The sequence below is a fragment of the Peromyscus leucopus genome, chromosome 5, assembly GCF_004664715.2.
Source record: "Peromyscus leucopus breed LL Stock chromosome 5, UCI_PerLeu_2.1, whole genome shotgun sequence".
NCBI classification, from domain to species: Eukaryota; Metazoa; Chordata; class Mammalia; order Rodentia; family Cricetidae; genus Peromyscus; species Peromyscus leucopus.
Window position 1 is genome coordinate 79,448,200 of NC_051067.1, and position 21,775 is coordinate 79,469,974.

Here is a 21,775-nt window from a genome sequence, read left to right on the forward strand (position 1 = left end):
GACTTAATTTCTCTTCCCTCTCTCTCTCCCTTTCTCTTCTGTCTTCTCTGTCTTCCTCTTTCTCTTCTCTTCCTCCCTTCTTTCTCTTTTCTTGTGGGATGGACCTAGACCATTGAACAGCCAGGAGCACACTCTCTACTACCGAACCCTACCTCAGCCCAGCCGGAACTTCTTAGTTTGCCAGAGCCTGCCTTCCCCTTCAAATGCACCTCTGTCCAGATGTGCCGTCCACTCTGTGCTTGCACATTTGGTTTCCTGCCTTGCACACTGCGGTCTCTAGCAGCCTGCAGCTCCTTCTCAGAGTCCTCATCTGCCGGCTGTTCTTATCAAGGCACTGGTGTTCACTGACCAGCTTGTTCATTTGACACTCATTTTTTAAACAAATGCCATCGGAATAGTTTTCTTCCTCTCCTTGTGGAGAGCTGTGGGGGTCAGGAAGCTGCCTGTGTTGCCTAGGCTCAGGGCCTCCCTTCCTGCTTTGTGGCTGCAGAGTCTGAGACCAGGCTTGCATGACTTTGTTTTTACTTAAAAAAGGAAAGGAAAGCAAAACATCACCCATAGTAGTGGACTGCACAGGGAATTTCTGACTTTGTTTCAATTAAATTCTGTACTTTACCATTTATCTTAGTGTAGTGTGAGTTATATTAAAATGAAGGTAAAAAAAATCTGCAAATACAAGGCTATCAGCTGAATTCTAAGACTTAAGATTATTCAGGAAGCTGACTTCCTACTGGATTAGCCTGCTCACATTTCCTTTCTGCTTTTTCTCCAGTCTGCATGAAGAGATCAGTGATTTTTATGAGTACATGTCTCCCAGGCCTGAGGAGGAGAAGATGCGGATGGAGGTGGTGAGCAGGATCGAGAGTGTGATTAAGGAGCTCTGGCCCAGTGCTGACGTGAGTACTTGTCCTGGGACCTGGGGCTGCAGGCAAAGCCTGCCACAGAGTCAGTCTCCCATAAGACCTCACCCGCAGTGTAAGTGCTTTTGTAGAGTTAGTCTGCCTTCTTTGCTTTTACTTGGCAGCAAGGTCTCACCATGTCATACCCCTGATTGGCCTTGAACTCAGCAATAGCCTGTTTCTGCTTCCCAGACATGTACCATGCCTCGCTTTGGTTAAATGGCATTTACAGGCCAACGTTAGACATCGGGATCGGGTGCCTTCCTTCACTCATGCCTTCCTTCCCTTTATTTTTCTCGGAGTTCTGAGTAGCAGCACCTACTGAAAGTAGACTCCGTTTAGGTGGCTGACGTAGGGAAAAGCTACCTCTAACTCATTCCGGTAGTTGGTTATTGGGTGAGGGTTCCGAAAGCCCCGCTTTGGTCTTCCTTCTCTCCTGTCAGTATAAACACTGCAGGTTGCTTACAGCCGCAGGCATTTCTTGTGCTGCTTGAGTTGACTGTCTCAGGCAAATGCAGGCGAGGGAGCGCCTGTCATCGGGAACCGCTCTTTCTTCCCCTGGCCAACTTCTCGGGATTCCCCCAGTCAGTGAACAGAATTTTTGCCTGGGTCTCTGCTTGTGTTTATCCCCCGTTATTGGCACCCAGGCTTCACTTTTTATGGCTTCTTTGCAAGTCTGTTCTAGAATTCTCTGTGTTCAAAGAGTAACTCTATTACTTTGTGTGTCTTAGTTTTGTTAGACCCTCCTCCATGACAGGAGAAGCCAGGGTAAAAGACAGGCTCACATGTGAGGCAGTAGGGAGAGAATCAAGAGGAGGTGTGGGGCTTTCCGGCGCATAAGCAGGGAGCCGGCTGACTGGCAGGATTTGGTAAACGCTGCTGACACCTAGTGGGTAGATAGGGAGGCTGCTAAACGTGCAGTGAACAGCACAGTCCCTACAGCAAGGAATGATTTGCCCAGGTTAAGATGCCCTGGTCTCTGAACCTTCATCTTTCGAAGGGAGGCAGTTGTGTTCGTACAAATAGGAATGTAAGGATGTGCTTAGGTTCCCAGGTCTTTTTCACCAGAATGGTTTAACATTTTCCTTGGCTGGACTTTCAGACACGTGTAAAATTGCCTGGGTTCCACTGTGCTCTGTAGGCTGAGATGGACTTTTTTCTCAGTTGATTGCATGTCAGGATCTTGCAGATCTGCTCCTGGTATTCTGTTGCGCTGGCCTACACACCCGAGCATTGCCAGCAACGGAAACATTCTGAATTCATGAGAGGACTCCTGCAGAGAGAACAGAATTAAGGATTTGTGACCATCCTTGTTTTGTAAAGGAATGCTAGCCTCTGGAACATTACTTTTGAAACTTCTCTGTTTTAAATTTTTTTGTTATTATTGAAGTGTATACTGTGTACATATGTATATATTTATATGCTTAGGTGCGTGTGTGGAGGTCAGAGGACAATTTTGTAGAGTCTGTTTTCTTCTACCTTTGCATGCCATGTTTTGAATGACGGCCTGTGAGTCACAGTCCACTCTAGGAAAGCCTAGATTGGGAGGGGTTGGAGGGGGTAGCTCTTGCAGTTTTAAAAATCCACCAGTAGAGGGCAGAACATACATGTCTTTATAGGCACCTTAATGTGATATTTTTCTCTCTCTTTTTTTCCTTCCCTGTTCCAGGTCCAGATATTTGGAAGTTTTAAGACTGGCCTGTATTTACCTACTAGGTTAGTATTTTTATGAAACTTTGAAAGGATTGCTGTATACTCTGTCTATTGAACGTGTCAGATTAGAAATGGGGATTTATTGATTTATTTTTTGGAGACAGGGTCTCTTTACGTAGTCCGGCTGTTCTGGAGCTTGCTCTGTAGGCCAGGCTGCCTCCTGAGTGCTGGGATTAAAATATATGCAACCACACCGGGCAAAATGGGGAATATTTAGGAACAAATTCATCATTTTATACTTGATTTGAATTGCCTTACAGTAGAATATCACTTCCAGCCATTTGTCTAGGCTGGGATGTGCAGAAAGCATGTAGCAGTGAAATCAGTTAGTTCCGTAGTTTAACATGGATAGCCCTGCAGGCCAGTACTTAACCCATGACTTAGCCTGGATCCCAGGCATCATGATAAATGTCTGGTTGTCATGTGCTATGAGGGGAGAGAGATCTTTTTTTTAAACAAAGAACTCAGTCAATCTGTGACCTCAGCATCCCACTACAGAATTTAACTTAGAGCCCTTGTTCCATCTCAGACCTTCTAATGAAGGCTTGTTTAATACATTGGCTACAAACATCCACCTTGTCCCTGTGGATGTATAGTCTACCTTCCCTCAACTTAGAGTGTGTTATCATGTTACAGTGGTTGGATCTTAGCCATATCTCTTCTTTCCAGAGCTATTTTTGGCGTCTAAAACCCATAAAATAATACAGTTCATTAATATTTTTCCTTATTTAGGCTCTAAGCTTCTACAAAACCTAAAGTAATTACTCCTTTAGAAAGTATGGCCGGGGGAGGGGGGGATCTGTGGGTGGTATGTAGAGTGAGTAGAAAATTTCTCAATAAAGAAAAATGGAGAAGAAGAAAAAAAAGTATGGCTAGGCATGGTGGTGCATGCCCTTAATCCCAGCATTTGGGAGGCAGAGGCAGGTGAATCTTCTGAGAGTTGAGGTCAGCCTGGTACACATAGCAGCAAGTTTCAGGCCAACCAGAGTTACATGGTGAGACTCTGTCTCAAAAAATTAAATAAACACATGTATATATGATTAGAACAGTTATCATAATCTAGATACGGAAAAGGCACAAAAGTAGGGAGATTGGAAGTGAGTGTGTATCTATTTACACCTTGGGAGCAAGCTTGGTACCTAGATTTTATAGAGTTTAGTATTTATTTTTAAGTTACATTCTCGTTGAGACAACACACCTCATGTTTAATACGAGAAAGCTTTATGGGAAAACGTGCTGATACTACTGTTTGAGGTTTCGTTTCTGTCAACATTGCCCACGTCCCGAGTTCTAGAAATAGCTAAGAGGGTGGGGTTGCTAAACTTCACACCCTCCACTTCTCCCCCTGTTTTCTTCGGAAACCGGAAACCCGTTGCCATCAGAGGCAGAGGGAAGGGCTTTTCATTGTGCCTATGTGAAGTTGCTAGGCCTGATTGTCAGCTAGAATGGGCACGGTTGATGCTTCTACACCCCTCACGTGTGTCGTTACAATGCAGTGACATCGATCTGGTGGTGTTTGGGAAATGGGAGAACCTGCCTCTCTGGACCCTGGAAGAAGCCCTTCGGAAACACAAAGTCGCCGACGAGGATTCCGTGAAAGTTCTAGACAAAGCAACGGTAAGTTCTTAGTGTTGTGTCTCTAAGTCTTGTCCCTATACCAGAAACTTAGACTCCAGTCTACTTAGAACAGATGAGATGTGACTCAGTGAATCATTTTGTGAATGTCACAGTGACTGTAAAGTAACTTGTCCTGGCTAGACATTTCTTTCAAAAATAATAGCCAATTTTTCATGCATAATACTGTCAAGACTTCAGTATAAAAATACGTAAGTAAAAAAAGAGAGGTTTCTGGGAGCTGGAGAGAAGGCTCAGCAGTTAAGAGCACTGGCTGCTCTTCCAGAGGACCCAGGTTCAATTCCCAGCACCCATATGGCAGCTCACAACTGTCTATAACTCCAGTTCCAGGGGATCTGACACCCTCACACAGGCATACACGCAGGAAAAACACTAATGCACATAAAATAAAAAAATAATAATAAATTATTTTTTAAAATACAGGTTTCTGTTAAGTAGCTCCTAGTTACACAGAAGATGATATTCTCTTACTTTGTATTTAGTATCTTGTAAATCAAGGCCTTTTTTAAAGATGTATTTTTATTTGTGTGTGTGTGTGTGTGTGTGTGTGTGTGTGTGTGTGTGTGTGTGCATGTGCATGCACACGTTTCCCATGTGTGGAAGGAAGCCAGCAGATGGCCTCAGATCCTCTGAAGCTGAGTTATAGGCAGTTGTAAGCCACAATATGGGAGTGCTGGGAACCACACTCAGGTTTTCTGACCAACTGCTGTTCCCCATTGAGACATCTCTGCAAGCCTCTGATGTCATGCTTTAAACAGAGATAAACTGGCTTTTACAGAACGTCCATGGAAGCTCAGCTAGAAACAGATACATGCATTTAAGAGTTCTGAAATTTTGCATACTAGGTTTTTTCTTAGAGCAGAATACTTGTTCTATGTTTTCCTTTTTTTCTTTTTGTTTTTTTTTTGAGACAGGGTTTCTTTCTCTAGTCCTGGCTGTCCTGGAACTCACTCTGTAGACCAGGCTGGCCTTGAACTCACTCACAGAGTTCGGCCACTACTGCCTGACTGTTGTAGTTTTTCTTGATGAAAAGCTGTTGATTTAGAGACCCAGTTCCAGTTCCTAGTTCCTAGTGCATGTACAGTGCTTCAGTGGAGCACACCTTTAATCCCAGCATTGGGAGGCAGAGGCAGGCAAATCTCTGTGAGTTCGAGGTCAGCCTGGTCAACAGAGCGAGTTCCAGGACAACCAAGGCTACACAGAGAAACCCTGTCTCAAAAAACTAAATTAACTAATTAAAAAAAAAGTCTTAATACCACATATTAATCATCATGTTTTTTACTTAAAATATTTTTTTTTTTTTTTTTTTTTTGGTTTTTCGAGACAGGGTTTCTCTGTGTAGCTTTGCGCCTTTCCTGGATCTCGCTTTGGAGACCAGGTTGGCCTCGAACTCACAGAGATCCGCCTGGCTCTGCCTCCTGAGTGCTGGGATTAAAGGCATGCGCCACCACCGCCCAGCCTACTTAAAACTTTTTATTGAGGTCAGTCATAATGTCACACACTTTTAATCCCAGCACTTAGGAGGCAGGCAGGAGGATCTCTCTAACTTTGAAGCCATGCTGATCTACACAGTGAGTTCTAAGACAGCCAGGACTACCTAGAGAGACTCTGTCTCAAAAATATAACCAATTTTTTTAAACAAAATTTATCGTACTTAATGCTTTTTATTAGTTTATTCATTACTTTTTATCTATGTGTGTGTGTGCTCCCACACATGTACATTCATATTCCATGTAAGTAAGTGTGGGGATCAAAGGACAACTTGGTGGAGTTAGTGCTCTCTTTTTGTGGGCCCTGGGAATCAAGTTTGATGTCCGGCACTTGACCCACTCGGTTGGCTGGTGCTTGGTCCTGAGAACACTTCATGTTTTTGTGGTCTCATGAGAAGGGTAGAGAGCACAGACCTAGCTGGTAACATTCTGTCTCCTGATTTTATCACTTAATATGGTAGACTGTTTTAAACTTTTCTGTCTTCTTTTTCTAGGTTCCTATTATTAAATTAACAGATTCTTTTACTGAAGTGAAAGTTGACATCAGCTTTAATGTCCAGAATGGTGTGAGAGCAGCGGACCTCATTAAAGACTTTACCAAGGTCAGAGCCTTGATGGAGTGAGTCTGTGTGGTGAAGCTCTTAAGAAACCTAAGTTCGTCTTGGGCGTCTGCTGTGCTCTGTCCTTTGCTTGGCTTTATGTGTGCCTGCTGCTGACAGATGGCTCTTCCAATTTCTTGTGTTTCCGCTTAATGGGCTTATGAAAGGTTGGAGATAGTTCTAAAGGCCACCGCTGCTCTGGATCCTTAGGCTGAGTGGCATGGGGGCTGAAATGGTGCTATACGGTGATTCTTGTTCGTTTTTAATCTCCAAGTTCATCTTCAGACCCTCCCTAGGGAGCCTTTTCTCAAATTTAATCCTAAATTCTTTTGTCAGGAGGTGCCTGTGAGTTTTTGTTATTTTCTCTTGAGGTAATGTTAGTTTCTTTCAGTTGGCTCCAAACTAAAGTTGCCAGCATCATCTTAAGAACATTTTCTATATCCAGACAGCTGCTGCTGCTTCCCCAGAGCTAAAAGTGTTGGGATCTGGTCTCTGTACTCGCAGATCTCTAGCAGTTCTCCAGGTCTAGTTATTTCTTCTGTGTATGTGTTTGTTATTTTGAGGCAGGGTCTCGCTCTGCAGCGGGCCTTAAGCTTGTAGTCCTCCTTCCTCAGCCTCTAGGAGTGCTGGGATCACAGTTGTGCCCACCATGGCTTCCTGCTGATGGACGCTGCTTCCTTTCCTTTCCTTGTCAGGCTTACAGGAACAGAGGATAGGAAGGACACAAATGACCCTTTTTGGAGGGTTGTGTATATGTGCCTAGCTTTTCATGAAAAGAAACTCGAAGTTGAACATCATTTGCTTAATAACAAGCAATAGAAGATGATATGAAAAGTTGCAGCCACCAGCTCTGGGAAGTGTTGTATTCTCTGCCTGGAACATTCAGAGTTCTGGAGATGTGTGTGAGCTATCAGATTTGTCTGCTCCGAGAGCCCCACCCACCTTCTGTAAAAAGGGGAGAAGAAAAGGCCTGGGCAGTGCTCTGTCCCTGTGGATGATGCAGGCCAGGCTGTTTGTGCTCTGGGCTGCTGCAGAATGAATTGAGGAACCTTGCTGTGCAGGGGAGAGCCACCTATAGACAATTGGTTGAATTTCCTACTGGTTTAGTGCCTTCAGTGTTTAGGGGCTTTGGTCTCTGTGCTATTTCTGTTATGTGTTTACAAGAGGCTGTCCTGTGATCGTGGTCATATGGTTAGATGGTCTGTGTGTCTGTCCAGAGAGCATGTAGCCGCTATTACTTATGTCACCATGAGGAGAAAGCCTTTCATTACTTAGAAAGATTACTTTGAAAATGGAATCTGTTATGTATATCTACTAAATTTTGTAATTAAGGACCATTTTATGCCCTAGTGATGCTTTGGGTTATTATAGTATAGGAATTCATTGAAAATGTAATTTGTTTCTCTTTCAGAAATATCCTGTATTGCCATACTTGGTTTTAGTATTGAAACAATTCTTATTACAGAGGGACCTTAATGAAGTATTTACAGGTGGAATTGGTTCTTATAGTCTCTTTTTAATGGCAGTCAGTTTCCTTCAGGTAAGTTGTATGGGTGTGCTATACCAGTGTACACTGAAAAAAAAAAAAAAGATAAAGTACTTGTAGAGAGAGACATTTGGGGAGAAAATTTTAAATCAGTACTTTTTAGAATGCTTCTCTTTAAACTGGATGCCTTTGTATAATTTACAAATTAGTATTTAAATGTTCCTAGCAGAGAGGATGGGACCTCTCACTGTGTGTGTTAACATGCAATATTTGCCCTGGTTTCTAGAAGGGAATGCTAATATAATAATAACAACCAAAAATACCGGGCTGTCTGGAGCATACTGGCCAGTTAGACTAGCCAGTCTGCAAGCTCTAGGTTCAGTGGAAGACCTATGTCGGAATATAAGATGGAAGGTGATTAAGGAAGACAGCTGATGTCAGACCTTTGACCCCCACATGCACCTGCACTTGCACTTGGACATGCACTTGACTGTGCATATACATATATACCCTCTACAGCACACACACACATACAATAGCATACATAAACGGGCTGGGAGATGCCTCAGTCAGTCACGTACTTGCCATGAAGATCTGAATTTGGACCCCTAGAGTCCATCCATGTAAAAGGCACGATGCAGCAGCAGGTGCCTGTAACCCAGCACCAGGGAGGCAGTGGGGACAAGAGGACCCCTGGGGCTTGCTGGCCAGCCAGTGTAGCCCAGTAAGTGACCTCCAGGTACAGTGACACCCTGTTTCAAAAAGAACTAGAAAAGAGTTAGGGACATGACTCAGTGATGATATACTTGCCTACTGTGCATAAAGTCTGGGTTTAATTCCCTAGCACTATCACCCAAAAAATAGCTATGCTGGGCGGGAGTAGTGGCAGGCGGATCTCTGTGTGTTCAAGGCCAGCCTGGTCTATAGAGTGAGTTCCAGGACAGCCAGGGCTACATAGTGAGATCTTGTCCCCCCAAAAACCAAAATAAATCAGTAAATGAATAGGTATTGTGGGAAGTTTAGGAAGACACTTCTCGTCAACTGCTGTTCTTACTGTGCACATGCACAACACACACACCAAAAATAAGAATATTTTTAAAAGCAGTCAGCCATGGAATTTCAGCTATAATGGAGACCTGCTATTTGGATAAGAGTCCTAGTTTTGCCTGCTTAGTAAAGGTTGCTAACAGCAAGGCTGCTGAGTAAGGTGAATTCCCTGATGTGGTTCACAGTCAGCCTTACCTGCCAGGTCTGTACCCATAGGGCATTGTGTGGTGTTTCTGTAGCAGCAAAGCTGTCAACTGGAATTACAAACCAAAGTCTGGATAATAATAATAGTGCTCTTAGAAGTTAGGATCTCACCTAGATCCCTGTCCTCATAATACAGAGAAAAGTCAAACACAATTTCTGTCTTTTTTTCTGTTCTAGTTACATCCCAGGGAAGATGCATGCATCCCCAATACAAACTATGGTGTTCTCTTAATAGAGTTTTTTGAATTATATGGACGGCACTTCAATTACTTAAAGACTGGCATCCGGATAAAGGATGGTGGTTCCTATGTGGCCAAAGACGAAGTACAGAAAAATATGCTTGATGGCTACCGGCCATCAATGCTTTATATTGAAGATCCTTTACAACCAGGTATTGAGATTAGGTGAATGTATGGGGCTTCAGAGAGGGAGGGCTTCATAGCCTGGCAGTAATGGTGCACTCTTTTAATCCCAGCCCTCGGGAGACAGAGGCAGGTGGATCTGTGAGTTTGAGGACAGCCAGAGCTACACAGAGAAACCCTGTCTTGAAACAACCAGAAAGAAAAATGGATGACTTCTAATTATACTTAACTTTTTGTTCAAAATATTTTCTTACCACACTAAAATAAACAAACACATGCCCCGGTGTGGGGGACACTTTGCAGACTCCCAGATAAGTTGTGGATAGAATCCACTTGACCCCTTTAAAGCCAAGTAGAAGAGGAGTCTACTTTGGGGGTGGGTTTGTAGCATCTCACACCTGTGGGCTATTATTCCAGCCAGTTGTCAGCCAGGCTTTAAGGGGGGTAAGCCTGAAGTCCTTATGTAGCAGTTAGCATGGGCGGAAAGGTGCCAGGAGATAGCTGTTTATTTCTATTCCTCTGACTGCTTCTTTCTAATTTTGTGTAGCCCTTCTGTACTTTGCTAGCTTTGGGGATGGCTTAAAAGAAGTTACATGTATTTGCTTATGATGTGGGAAGTATGTGTATAGCTAATGTAGCAAAGAACAACCAAACAAAACTAAGCAAACGGCAGCCTTCCCACCCCACTGTTTTCAGGTTAGCTCGGCTCTGTCTTGAGGGACTAGCCAGCTGTTTGTTTGTATGTGTGACAGGAGAATCCTTGTTGGGCTAATGTGCATGTAGGCAGCCAGTGCCCTTGCTCTTCTGACAAAGGCACATCAACATTCGTTCCTACTAACCAGCCAGGCTCACTTCTCTCTCTCTCCATTCCTTTTAAAGGTAATGATGTTGGAAGGAGTTCCTATGGGGCCATGCAGGTGAAACAGGCCTTTGATTATGCCTATGTGGTATTGAGTCATGCTGTGTCACCGATTGCAAAGTACTATCCCAACAACGAAACAGAGAGGTAAAGACTAGCCCGGATCAGCCCGTTGTGTCAAAAGTGGTTGGCACTTCTTGTCTTCAAGTTACATACCTGTTTTGTTTTTTCAACCCCATGCAGCATATTAGGTAGAATAATTAGAGTGACGGATGAAGTCGCCACGTATAGAGATTGGATATCCAAACAGTGGGGCTTGCAGAATAGGTCTGAGCCGTCATGCAATGGTGAGTAAGACCTTTTCCTTGATGATGGACTGGGGCTTAGGGCTTTTTCTGTGTTTGTATTTAATGGGAAGAAACGTTTTCCAATCTTTTGCCACTTTTTCAGGAAATGGTGTTCCCTTGATAGTAGATACTCAGCAGTTAGATAAGTGTAATAATAATCTGTCTGAAGAAAATGAAGCCCTTGGAAAATGTAGAAGTAAAGCCTCGGAAACTCTTAGTAAACACTCTTCAAACTCTTCATCAGGTCCAGTGTCCTCCTCCTCCGCCACGCAGTCCAGCTCTAGTGACGTGGTAAGTGTGACACACGCAGCCCGCACTTGGATGTGTAGGGCTAACTACTCAGAGGCAAGGATTGCTCCCTTCCCACCAGGGGAAATTTCAATAGCGTTCACTCTTGGTCTTTTTCTCAACATTTTTTAAAAAGAAAATTCAGCCGGGCAGCGGTGGCTCATGCCTTTAGTCCCAGCACTCAGGAGGCAGAGCCAGGTGGATCTCTGTGAGTTCGAGGCCAGCCTGGTCTACAGAGTGAGATCTAAGACAGGCACCGAAACGACACAGAAACCCTGTCCCGAAAAACAAAACAAAACAAAAAAGAAAATTCAAAATATAGTGAAAGTAGAAGCACTTTATTGACATCTTTAGCCGTTACATGCTCCATTAACATTTACTTATTATGGGCTGGAGAGATGGCTGAGCAGTTAGGAACACTGGCTGTAACTCCAGTTCCAAGGGATCCAACACTCTCACACCAGTGCACATAAAGTAAAATTTAAAAAAAAATTGACTTATTATATTCCTACCCCTCTGTCCATTAATTAGTGCATCTTCTTGATCTATTTCAAAGAAGATTACAGGTTTTGTCATCCTTCACCTGAGCCTCACTGGTGTGCATCGTTAACTAAATGTAGATTATTTGGTTGTTCTTTGTGTCTTTTCAAAGGGAATCTTAGTCATAGTCTCACTAATTTATCACCCACACTCATGTGTTACCCAGAAATATAAGATAGATAGAAAATGTCCCCATCACTCCAGGAGATGCCTCGTAGCCAACAGTCCCCAGTCTCACCCCCAGAGGGCACCCTTGTTAAAGGATTTTCTAACAACATACTTTACTGTAGGAGTTCACAGAAAAGTGATCACATGATGTATGATAGTATCTGTAAGGCTTTTTTCTGGCTTTTTTCACTTTTTTATTTCTTGTTTTTCTGAAACAGGGTTTCCCATTGCTCAGCATAAAACATTCTTTTTTGTTGTTCTTGGTCTTTTACTTTTTTGTTATTTTTTTCTCTCGAAACAGGATTTCTCTGTGTTGTCTTAGAACTCACTATGCAGACCAGGCTGGCCTCGAACCCAGAGATCCGCCTGCTTCTGCCACCTAAGTGCTGGGATTAAAGGCGTGCGCCACTGCCATTCTTTTACTTTCTTAAGCTTGTTTTTATTTTCACTTGTTTTTGAGCTCCCTAAGTGGATTTTTAATTGATGAAATTTGCCTGTCAGAAAGTTCACCATTTAATAAGAGTACAACTCAGGGTTCCCAGCAACAGTGTTAAACAGCTCACAGCTGCCTGTAACTCCAGCTCCCAGGGGTCAGGGTCCTCTTCTGGCTTCTCGGGACACACACACACACACACACACACACACACACACACACACACACAAAATTAAATATTTTTTAAATTACAGTTTAGTAGGGTTTTTTTTGTGGGTTTGTTGTTGTTGTTGTTGTTTTTCCTTCGAGATAGAGTTTCTCTGTGTAACAGCCCTGGCTGTCCTGGAACTCACTCTGTAGACCATGCTGGCCTCAAACTCACAGAGATCCACCTGGCTCTGCCTCCTGAGTGCTGGGACTAAAGGCAGTTTTTTTTTTTTTTATCAAAGAAAAATTTAAATCTACTTAATTAAAGTTTAAGGTGGGTTTGCCTTTTCTTTGAAATTTGACTTTAATATGTGATTGCAAAAGTTCTGTGAGGGTCTTGGAGGTACAGTGCTTACCTTACATGCTCTCTGGGTTTGGTCCCCAGCACTGCATTGGTGGTACAAGCCTATAATCCCAGTACTAGGGAGGGTAGAGGCAAGAGAATCAGGAGCAGGAGTTAAAAGATGTCCTCCAATGCATAGTGAGTCGGAGGCCACCAGCCTGGGCTAAATAAGACCATGTCTCAAAGAAAAAAATGCAAAAGAAAGATAACAGTTTCACATTGTTGATGGATGGTAGCGTATCATTATGGAGTCATGAATATTTATGTGCAGGATCTCCCTGTGGGTTCTGGAGTGGTCCTTTGGGAGAAGGAGTGAATATCAAGGTAGATATCCTACAGCAAGGTACAGACGTGAGGTAGAAGAGCAGAAGGTAGTAGACGTCTTCAAGAGGAGAAGACTGCCCTGAGAAGAGGGGATTAGGGACTGAGCTGGGACTCTGACATGTCAGGGACGGTGCCAGCGTAAAGCAGCCAAGAAGCTAGGTGGGGCTTAGACAAGGCTCATCATCGTAGATGTCAGATTGAACCCCTTAAACTTGTCATCTTGTGATTGATTGAAGGTATTGGGCCATGCCTGGGTCCTGAGTCCCTCCCTCTTTAGTGTGGTCTTTCATGGTTCTGTAACTCACTATAAATAAAAGCTCACATCAACTGGGACTTAAGTAGACCCATTCACAATTGATTAACAAATTAGCTAGATGTGGTCAGTGACTTGGCCATAAATAAAAGCCCATGGTAAAATAGGCCGATTCAGATGTTTGGAGAAGGGATTGGGGAAGTGGCACGAGGACCTGAGTTGGAATACCCAGCATAAGTACTAAATATGAAAATCACTAATATATTGCTTTATATAACCCATGTGACTTGTATTAGGATTCTGATGCAACGCCATGCAAAACCCCAAAACAACTGCTCTGCCGTCCACCCACTGGCAATCGGGTAGGCTCACAGGATGTCTCCTTGGAGGTCTCACAGACAGTTGGGAAAATGCAGAGCACCCAAACCACTAACACACCCAACAGCACCAACAAATCACAGGTGAGCAGAACGTGTGTTTGTCCTTGTTAGTGGTCAGTGTCAGACAGGTAGAATTTCTTTTTTCCCCCAATTTTAAAATGCTTATTTATTGAAGCATTATTTGTAATAAGGATGGATATCCTATCCATACGTGCTGCAGTTGATAAACTTAAATTTCCCAGGGCATTGCTTCTTTCTGTGTCATAAAGCTCCATCAGACCCACACATTCTCATGCCTTTACTAAACACTCATATTTCACAGGGTATATTTTATCAACACTTGTTAACATATCCTGATGGATGTGGACAGATCAGATAACAGTTGTGTTTCTATGGATTTAAAACCACATAAACGTACCCTAGTTAACAAAAATTTAATTCTTGCATAATATGAGCAAACAATGAAATACAACTGGAGAAAGCAGAAATCCTAACAAGGCAGAGTAGTATGTACTCTGTTTGATGGCATGGGCTCAGGTTGTTGATGGCCTGAGTGTAAATTCCTGCTCATCAGCTATGGGGACTGTGGCCTTGAACATTCCATTTAACCCTCTGTGTGTTACATCTGCAGTGTTACCATCTGCAGAATGGATTTAGTTCTTTACCTACCTCTGTATAAAATGATGACAAAAATGGTACGTCTTTTAAATTTCTAATGAATGCTAATTATTACAAAAGTGCTTAGAACACTTAGAAAAGGTCTAGCATATATCACGTCATATAGTTAGAATTTCTTACATGTGAACAGTGACTACCATGATCTTAAAGAAATCTCTTTGTTAAAGAACAAATTATTTTGTCATTTGCCTCCAAAGCATGACAGTTCTTCTAGGATCAGATATCCTGAGGTTCCTTGTAAGATACCATTGTAACATAGATCTTTGCAGGACTTTTAAAGACCTTGGTGCCAGCCAAGCTTGCCTTTTACAAACTGAGCATAAAAATTTTGTGTTGGGTCTGAGGGTGTAGCTGAACATGGGGCAGGCTGATAAATGGTCCTCGTGGCTGTGCTTGAAGTCCGCTGGCTCAGAATGTCTACCACATCCCTAGAAACAGCATGTCCTTTGTTCTTATTTGATACTTGTTACTTATGCCACTTAGCAGGTAGCTGGGAGACAGGTTCAGTTGATTAACATTAGCTTTGACTTAAACAGGCCACAGAGATACTCTAAGTATTTTCAGTCACCTAACAGTATTACTAATTAGCCATAAGTAATGAATCAGGCAAAGGGAAGAAGCCTTTGATATTGGTCTCTGGTGTAAGTTCTCTCTTCATCCTCAGATGTAGCAGGGACCCTGGGAAAGGCTTCTCGGTGGTAGAGATTTGACTTGCCCAGTCCACTGTCCATCCACAGCCTTAGCATGGGCACCAAATGCAGATGCAGTGAGTAGTAACAGGGCTGTCCAAGAGCATGCCAGTAGGAACCGCAGGGGCCGATATCGGGAACAGGAAAGGAGCAGCCAGCCATTGCCCCTGACCTGCCTGTAAACTGTGGAGGTCTGACAGCCTCTTCTGGTAGTGAAGCTTAGCACGTGGTGTGAGTGGTAGGATCCTTGGGGAAGCTTTCATGTTGTGCACATGCTGTCAGGAAGAGAAGTTAGTGGTCTCTTCTTTAGAGAATTCACCTCCTTTTCTAGCCTCTAAAAACGTCTGTGGTAGCTGAGAGTGGTGGAGCATCCCTTTAACCCCAGCACTCCGGGAGGTAGAGGCAGGCAGATCTCTGAGAGTTCGAGGCCAGCTGCACTGCAGAGGAAGCTCCAGGCCAGCCAGGGTGACAGTGAGACTGTCTCAAATTGGCAGACACGGGGTGGGAGATAGAAAGGTCCGTGGTAAGTGGCGTGCATGCCCGTGTCTAGTTTTGAGAGTTGCCCTGCTTCAGGTTTGCCGATGTGTAGCCGTGCTGTATTTCTCACTGCTTTCTTCTTCTGCAGCATGGATCAGCAAGGCTCTTCCGTTCTTCCAGCAAAGGCTTCCAAGGTACAGCCCAAACAAGCCATGGTGCCTTGATGGCAAGCAAACAGCATCAAGGCAAATCCAATACCCAGTATTACCATGGCAAAAAGAGGAAACACAAGAGGGACGCGCCCCTCTCAGACCTTTGTAGATAGTCGGCGCTGTGCGACGGACTGTCTTCTGTGTGCAATGATCTCGTGCTCAGGACAGTTGCACAGGGACTCCTGGGACGGCAGGAGCCTCACACTGTTCAGACGTTGATTTAGCAACTGCGTTTTTTCCCAGCTCGCCACGGAATGGATCATGAAGATTGACAACTGCAAAAACAAAAAGCAAGCAAAAAAGGGGAAAAGGCTGCTTATTTGATAAGTCATGTGCTACAACAGGGTCATTTTAAGATTTAAAGCTTGAATGTAAAATAAATATATTTCTCATTGGCTTTATGCAGAGTTATAGGGACTAGTACTCAGTGTGGGGAGGGTGATAGGAACAAAAAGCAGTTTCAAGGAGATGGGTGGGAAGGCCAACAAGAGCATCTCATAGGAAGTCAGATTCCAAGAGGGGAAGTGATTTGTGCATGTTTTTTTTTAAATAATTTTGCATATATTTGCCATTTTATTGTGTGTATATATAGAAGACCATATAGGAAATTGATATTTGTAATAGTGGATTTGTTAATACTTTTTACATAACATTACTGTTTGAATTGTAAACAGATTTTTTCTCAGGATTAGTTTGAAGAATAATCTGAGTTGTCATTCTAACACTCATGCGCAGGGAAGTGATTAGCTCTGTTCCTCAATATGTTTTCCTCGGCATTGAAATGACTTCATTGAACCCGTGTGACCTGCTGCGAAATTCTTTCCTCTCTAAAGAAAAGGTTTATGGTGGCAAATGATGTTTATTTTATTTTGTAAAAAAAGAAAAAAATGTACTATGTACTTTGTGTATACACTGAACATTCTCTCGTCATCTCCGGGAACTAACTCAGCTGTTCTAAGTGCTGCTGTCTTCTTGGGCACTGGGCAGTAGCAGGACTGTGTGTGTGTGTCCTCCGCAGTCTCTTTCCCTCCCCTCTTCTTCCAAAGGAAACAGGAGGCCACCCTGGGCCTGGGCTGTTCCTGTCAGTGTGACGACCTCTAGCCACAGACCTCGCATGCTGGCTCCTCTGACCCTGTGTGCTCTGTGCTTGTGACATCTCTCGTCCTTTCTAAGTCCATGCTTACTGCTGTGGGAGAGAGTAACTGTAAACAGCTTTAATTAAATCACACTTATACAAAACTATTTTCTTATACTCCACTTTATGCTTTTGGTATTGTCGATCTTTAAAAATTAAATGGTCTTTGATAATGGATCGATTTTGTATTGCCTTATTAAGACCAAATACTTCTGTCATCCCATTCTTTATCCTCTCCGTTAATGGAATTGCTGTCTTTAATTCAACTTTGTAAACCCAGGCTGTTTTAATCATCCTGTAACTTTTGACTGTGGTCAGCTGTGAGTGCAAACGTGTAATCCTGTTACTCATCGCCTGCTGAGTCTGAGTCTCAGGTGGGAGATTTAACGTAATGGATTGTATGCGCTCGTCGTCAGAGTGGTTTGGAGGTGAAAGCCCTCCTGTCTAGCATCAGTGTGTGTGGCTCTGTTCAGTACAGCCATTTCCGAGATGAGATTCCTTTATGTATGTGTGAAGTACTGTTGGCTTTTAGGGATTTCTTTTATATACACTTATGAAATACTGAAGACCAATCAGACCACTAATGGACACTTAGTGCAACTTTCTGTAATGAGAATAATGCTATAAAGTAAGACCAAAACCAGTGTCATTGCTGAAATTAACAATTTTCAATATGTTCATATTTTAATTTACAGTGGGAAAATGTGTTCCACAACTGGAAACTCACAGTACTATGTAAACTGTGGAAGATTTTAAATGTGATATTATTTTGACTGTTTTAAATTTTAGAGTCACATTTTATTCTGATCAGAATTTTTATCAAGATGTTGAAGTTTTGTTGTTTTGAAACTAGTTTGTCATAACATATTGTGCATAATCACAGTATTTATTTTGTAGGGCTTGTGAATGTGTAGACTTATGTTTACTGCTAAGGGAACAATTATTTATAAAATAATATTAAATCCAGTATTAGCTGCCTATTTCAGACACTTAACACCTGCAGAGATCCGTGTTACATTTACCACACTGAAGTTTTTTTAAAGAGTCACCCTCATTGTTGAAAGTCAATGTACTCTTAGGGTGGGAATATTAGTGTCTAATAAGCATGTGATTATATTAAGGTGGTGGTAGCGGGAAGATAATCTTGATTCCATTGGGAATCTTAGGTTTTCGTAAATTTATTGGGAAAATAGTTTTTCCTGTACTGCTGACGTTTCTTTTTGGTAAACAGTATCTTTCTAAAAGAAAAAGCATGAAGGAGAATTGAGGTGTGTATCCATTTCCTCAGATGACCAGCATTGTATTCGTGAATACTGTGTATCTGGAATGAACAGTATGGAAGCTGTTCAGTTTTCAATCTGAAGTAAAATACTTTCAAGAACTTTTAGTTTGCCTGCTCATTTGTTTTGTATGTTTTATCTTTGTATTTGGTTCCCATCTGTCTTTTTTGAATTTCAGTGCTTCTGATGAAGATTTTTGTAGTTATCTCAGAAATGTATCTTCATCATTCTGGTCGGTCCTTCCATACCCATGAATCGTTAGTAGCATTCGTTGGCATTCTTGGGAATTTTACAAATACTGCCTCCCTGTGGTGACATTCTCTGGTGGTCGTGTTTGTGTGCCTATCTGTCATAAAGAACATTTAAATAGCACTCTGTAGAGGGTGGAGAGGCATTTACCCAGTGTGCTCTGGCTAAATTAATCCTGGAAGAAAGTTTCTGTTCACTGGAGTTACAGTTCACTGGACTTCAGCGTCTTTTGTTTGAGGAGCCTACTACACTTAGTTCTCAAGTCTAGCTTTCAGCTGTAGGATCTTCAACTTTTAAAATATTTTTAGAAGATTATATGCATGTGTGAGTACCTGCTTGAATTTATGTGTACCGTGTAAGTGCAGGAGCCCACAGAGACCGGAAGAGCGTGATGGGTGCCCTGGAGCTCGAGTGGCAGCTGTTTGTGTGGGTGCTGGGAACTGAACACGGGTCCTCCGCTAGAGCAGCAAGCACTCTAGCTGCCGTGTCAGCATTCCAGCCCTAGAGTGTTGGTTTTGATGTGCGTTCCCTCCCGGCTTGAGCAGTTGACCACATTATATGTTGGTCCTGTTTTGAGGGTGTCTTACCTTGGTTTAAATTGGGAGCCTCTCTCACATTTAGGTTGTGTGAATCATCCCAGATATTCCCGGATAATGCCATGGATCATGGGGGTATGCTGTCCTGGGGGGTGGAGTTAGAATTTCTAACTGGGAAGTTAAGACAGGCTGTAGTCCAGCCGGCCTCAGACTCGAGATCCTCCTGCCCCAGGCTCCCAGGTGTTAGCGCTAAAGCTGTGTGTGACTGCTCTGTTTGGGAAGGGCATCTTTAATGGACGCTTTGCTCTGGAGTGTTCAGTGTCCGATGTTCTCTTCTCATTCCCTGCTGTGTGATGTGAGTATGAATTGTGTGTCGTAGCCTTTGGGCTAGTACTTGGGGCTTTCAGAAAGGCAAGAGATTCAGAAGAAAGGTAGAAATGGGCAGTGCAGGACCCTGATGCTGTGGCGTGTGCTCTTTGGGTACCCTTCCTGATATGCTGAAAGAGTGCCATCTAGAAATTACCACTGATGTGTTCCTGGGTTATTCTTTGCAGTCCTGGAGTTTGGCTGGTGAGTCATTTGGAGCTGCTCTGTTCTCTCATCCTGTTTGCTTGGTCTTTGTGTGTTGCCCAGAAATGAAGAATGTTCATAGAGAATTGGTTCTTCTACAGTTCACTTTAAGAATAAGATATTAGATGTCCCCAGTTTCACTGATAGATACTGAAATGTTATCTTGGTGATCTCCAAGCCCATAAGACAATCTTTGTGTTGTTTTGAGATGGGGTAGATCAGGCTGGCCTCGAACTCAGGGATCCTCCTGCCTCTGCCACCCGAGTTCTGGGACTAAAGGTGTGTGCTTCTGCCCGGCTGTTGAAACAGTCTTAGTCTTAATGAGAAAGCACCATCCACAGGAAGCAGTTTGTGAGCCAAGGCTTCTCTAGGGCTGCTTGAGTGGGAATGTCACATGTTACAGTCACTGTGGGAATCTCCATCGAGTAGCAGTTGTCTAGTGCAATACTGAGAAGATGCAGCGCACATCTGGGAGCAGGGTCCTTGGGAGTATTATCCTCTTGCCTCTTCTGAACCTCAAGAGCTCCAGACTAGTTTCCTGCCCTTTTGTCAAAGTGTTCCTGGGTGGCGCAAATGTTGACAAGCATACTTGCGGATGCCCTTCAGTATTGCTCATAGCTCAGACCGGACGGATTTTCCATGGAGGCCTGCTTAAGACGGCCTGGTTTTTTAACCCTTGCTCACCTCACTCCAGTCAGAGCTTTGTTGTTTTTGAGAATGGGCTTGGCCCACATCTGCTTAAGTGATCTACTGAGTTTGCTCTAATCCCTGGTCTACAAGAGGCAAGAGAGAGGTGGCCACAGCTGGCTGCCCTGGTGAGGCTTAAGTCTGTCCTCGACTTCGGGGGACTGAGCAGGAGGCTTCTCCGAGCTTGTGTATTGCAGTGAATATGTTTATTGGTAGTTGGTAGCTTTATTTTCACATTTCAGGTTTTTAAAGGGGGAAATGTTCTTTTTTTTGTCTGAGCCGGACATACATTTCCATTCAGTTCCTCTCTGTCACTCCCTGGACTGTGCTCCTGCAGCTTGATGGCGAAGGTCTCTGTTAGGGAATCTGGAGGACCTTGATGTCAGAAATGCTATGGAGATGGTGGGGCTCTTCATGGTTGTTCCTAGGTGGGAGCGGGAGGGCTTGGAGAAGCATACTGCAGCCAGTACCCACTGGGCTGCAGTGCTTGTCTCCTAGGACTTAGTACCCAACCTGAGTTGTCACCCTCATTCTTGGACTGAAGTACAAACTCCGCTTCCTCTTTCCTTGGGTTTCTAGATCACTTTAACCTTTGACATGTAGCTGCAGTTGATTGTGAAACTTAGTCTCTAACCCTGGTGTCTGGCTTTTTTTTTAAATTAATTAATTAATTTGTGTATATGAGTGCTTTATCTGCATGTACACCTTTATGCCAGAAGAGGGCATTGGCTCCCACTATAAATGGTGAGCCACCCTGTGGTTGCTGGGAGTTGAACTAACTCAGGGCCTCTGGCAGAGTAGCCAGTGCTCTTAACTGCTGAACTTTCTCTCCAGCCCGTCTCTGGCTTCTAAGATTCCCTCTGTTACATTACATTGAATTTCAAGTCATTGAAAGCCCAGCAATTCTGCGACTCTCCACATTTTCCTGTGTGCATCGTTAAAAGGGGAAGGATATGTAGCAGCCAGTGTTGTTTCTGGACGTAGAGTGGGAAAGGCCACTGGGGTGGACATTTTTCTCCAGTAGTGTATCCTGTAGACACATGCTTAGAAGTGCGGTGCGGCGGGTCTGCGTCTAACCGGCTCTGTTTATTTTCTTCTCCAATAGCATTGCCTTCCGTGTTCAGCAACGCCGACGCCCATGAGGTGCTGGAGGTCTGAGTCCTCAACTCTCCAGTCTTGTCTAGTTACCGCTGCAGAGGCACTAAGGAATTTACCAGAAAGAGATTTGATACAAATGGTTTATGAAATCTCGACATTTCCTGAGGCCATCTGACTGGGCACCAGTGATGGAGAACTGAGTGAATTTCACACCTGGAAGCTTTTTCTAAGCTCACAGTGTCTTCAAAGATGTCAGTTGTTTCCCTTGAAAGTTTATAAATGGCACTTCTATGCAAACACACCCCATCCCACGGGGCTTATTCACAATCTGCAGTTTAATAAAGGCTTTGTGTTTTCATTTATCTTCAGAACCACTGCTATGAGCTTTTATGTAAAACCTGATTAGCTACTTAAGACAAATTCTAAATACAGCCTTGTTTAGAGTAGACATTGCCTTGCTCATACAGTGTGATGGTCAAACTCGCTTTTCTTATAAATGCTTTCAGGGAAGGGTGCTCCATGCCCTGCCCACATAACCGGTACAAAGCTAGAAAGAGAATTGAGTTATCTGCAGATAGCCCAGTTTC

At 43.4% G+C, this 21,775-nt stretch overlaps 1 protein-coding gene across 5 annotated transcripts in view; it reads left to right on the forward strand.

Annotated features, from left to right (window-relative positions):
• Positions 1-21,559, forward strand: part of Tent4b (terminal nucleotidyltransferase 4B) — a 64,483-nt gene extending 42,924 nt beyond the window's left edge. For 2 of the 5 annotated variants that reach the window (XM_028891836.2, XM_028891835.2), the window contains 11 exons: positions 773-896; positions 2,569-2,615; positions 4,109-4,229; positions 6,232-6,339; positions 7,748-7,876; positions 9,251-9,464; positions 10,315-10,441; positions 10,538-10,641; positions 10,745-10,932; positions 13,494-13,658; positions 15,570-18,155. In XM_028891836.2, coding sequence (XP_028747669.1) covers positions 773-896; positions 2,569-2,615; positions 4,109-4,229; positions 6,232-6,339; positions 7,748-7,876; positions 9,251-9,464; positions 10,315-10,441; positions 10,538-10,641; positions 10,745-10,932; positions 13,494-13,658; positions 15,570-15,746 — 1,504 coding nt within the window. In that variant the 3' untranslated portion in view covers positions 15,747-18,155. Of the gene's footprint in view, positions 1-772; positions 897-2,568; positions 2,616-4,108; positions 4,230-6,231; positions 6,340-7,747; positions 7,877-9,250; positions 9,465-10,314; positions 10,442-10,537; positions 10,642-10,744; positions 10,933-13,493; positions 13,659-15,569; positions 18,156-21,195 lie in introns of those variants that run through there. The other 3 variants (XM_037206072.1, XM_037206071.1, XM_028891837.2) reach the window with 3 other exon arrangements.
• Positions 21,560-21,775: the final 216 nt, after the last annotated feature.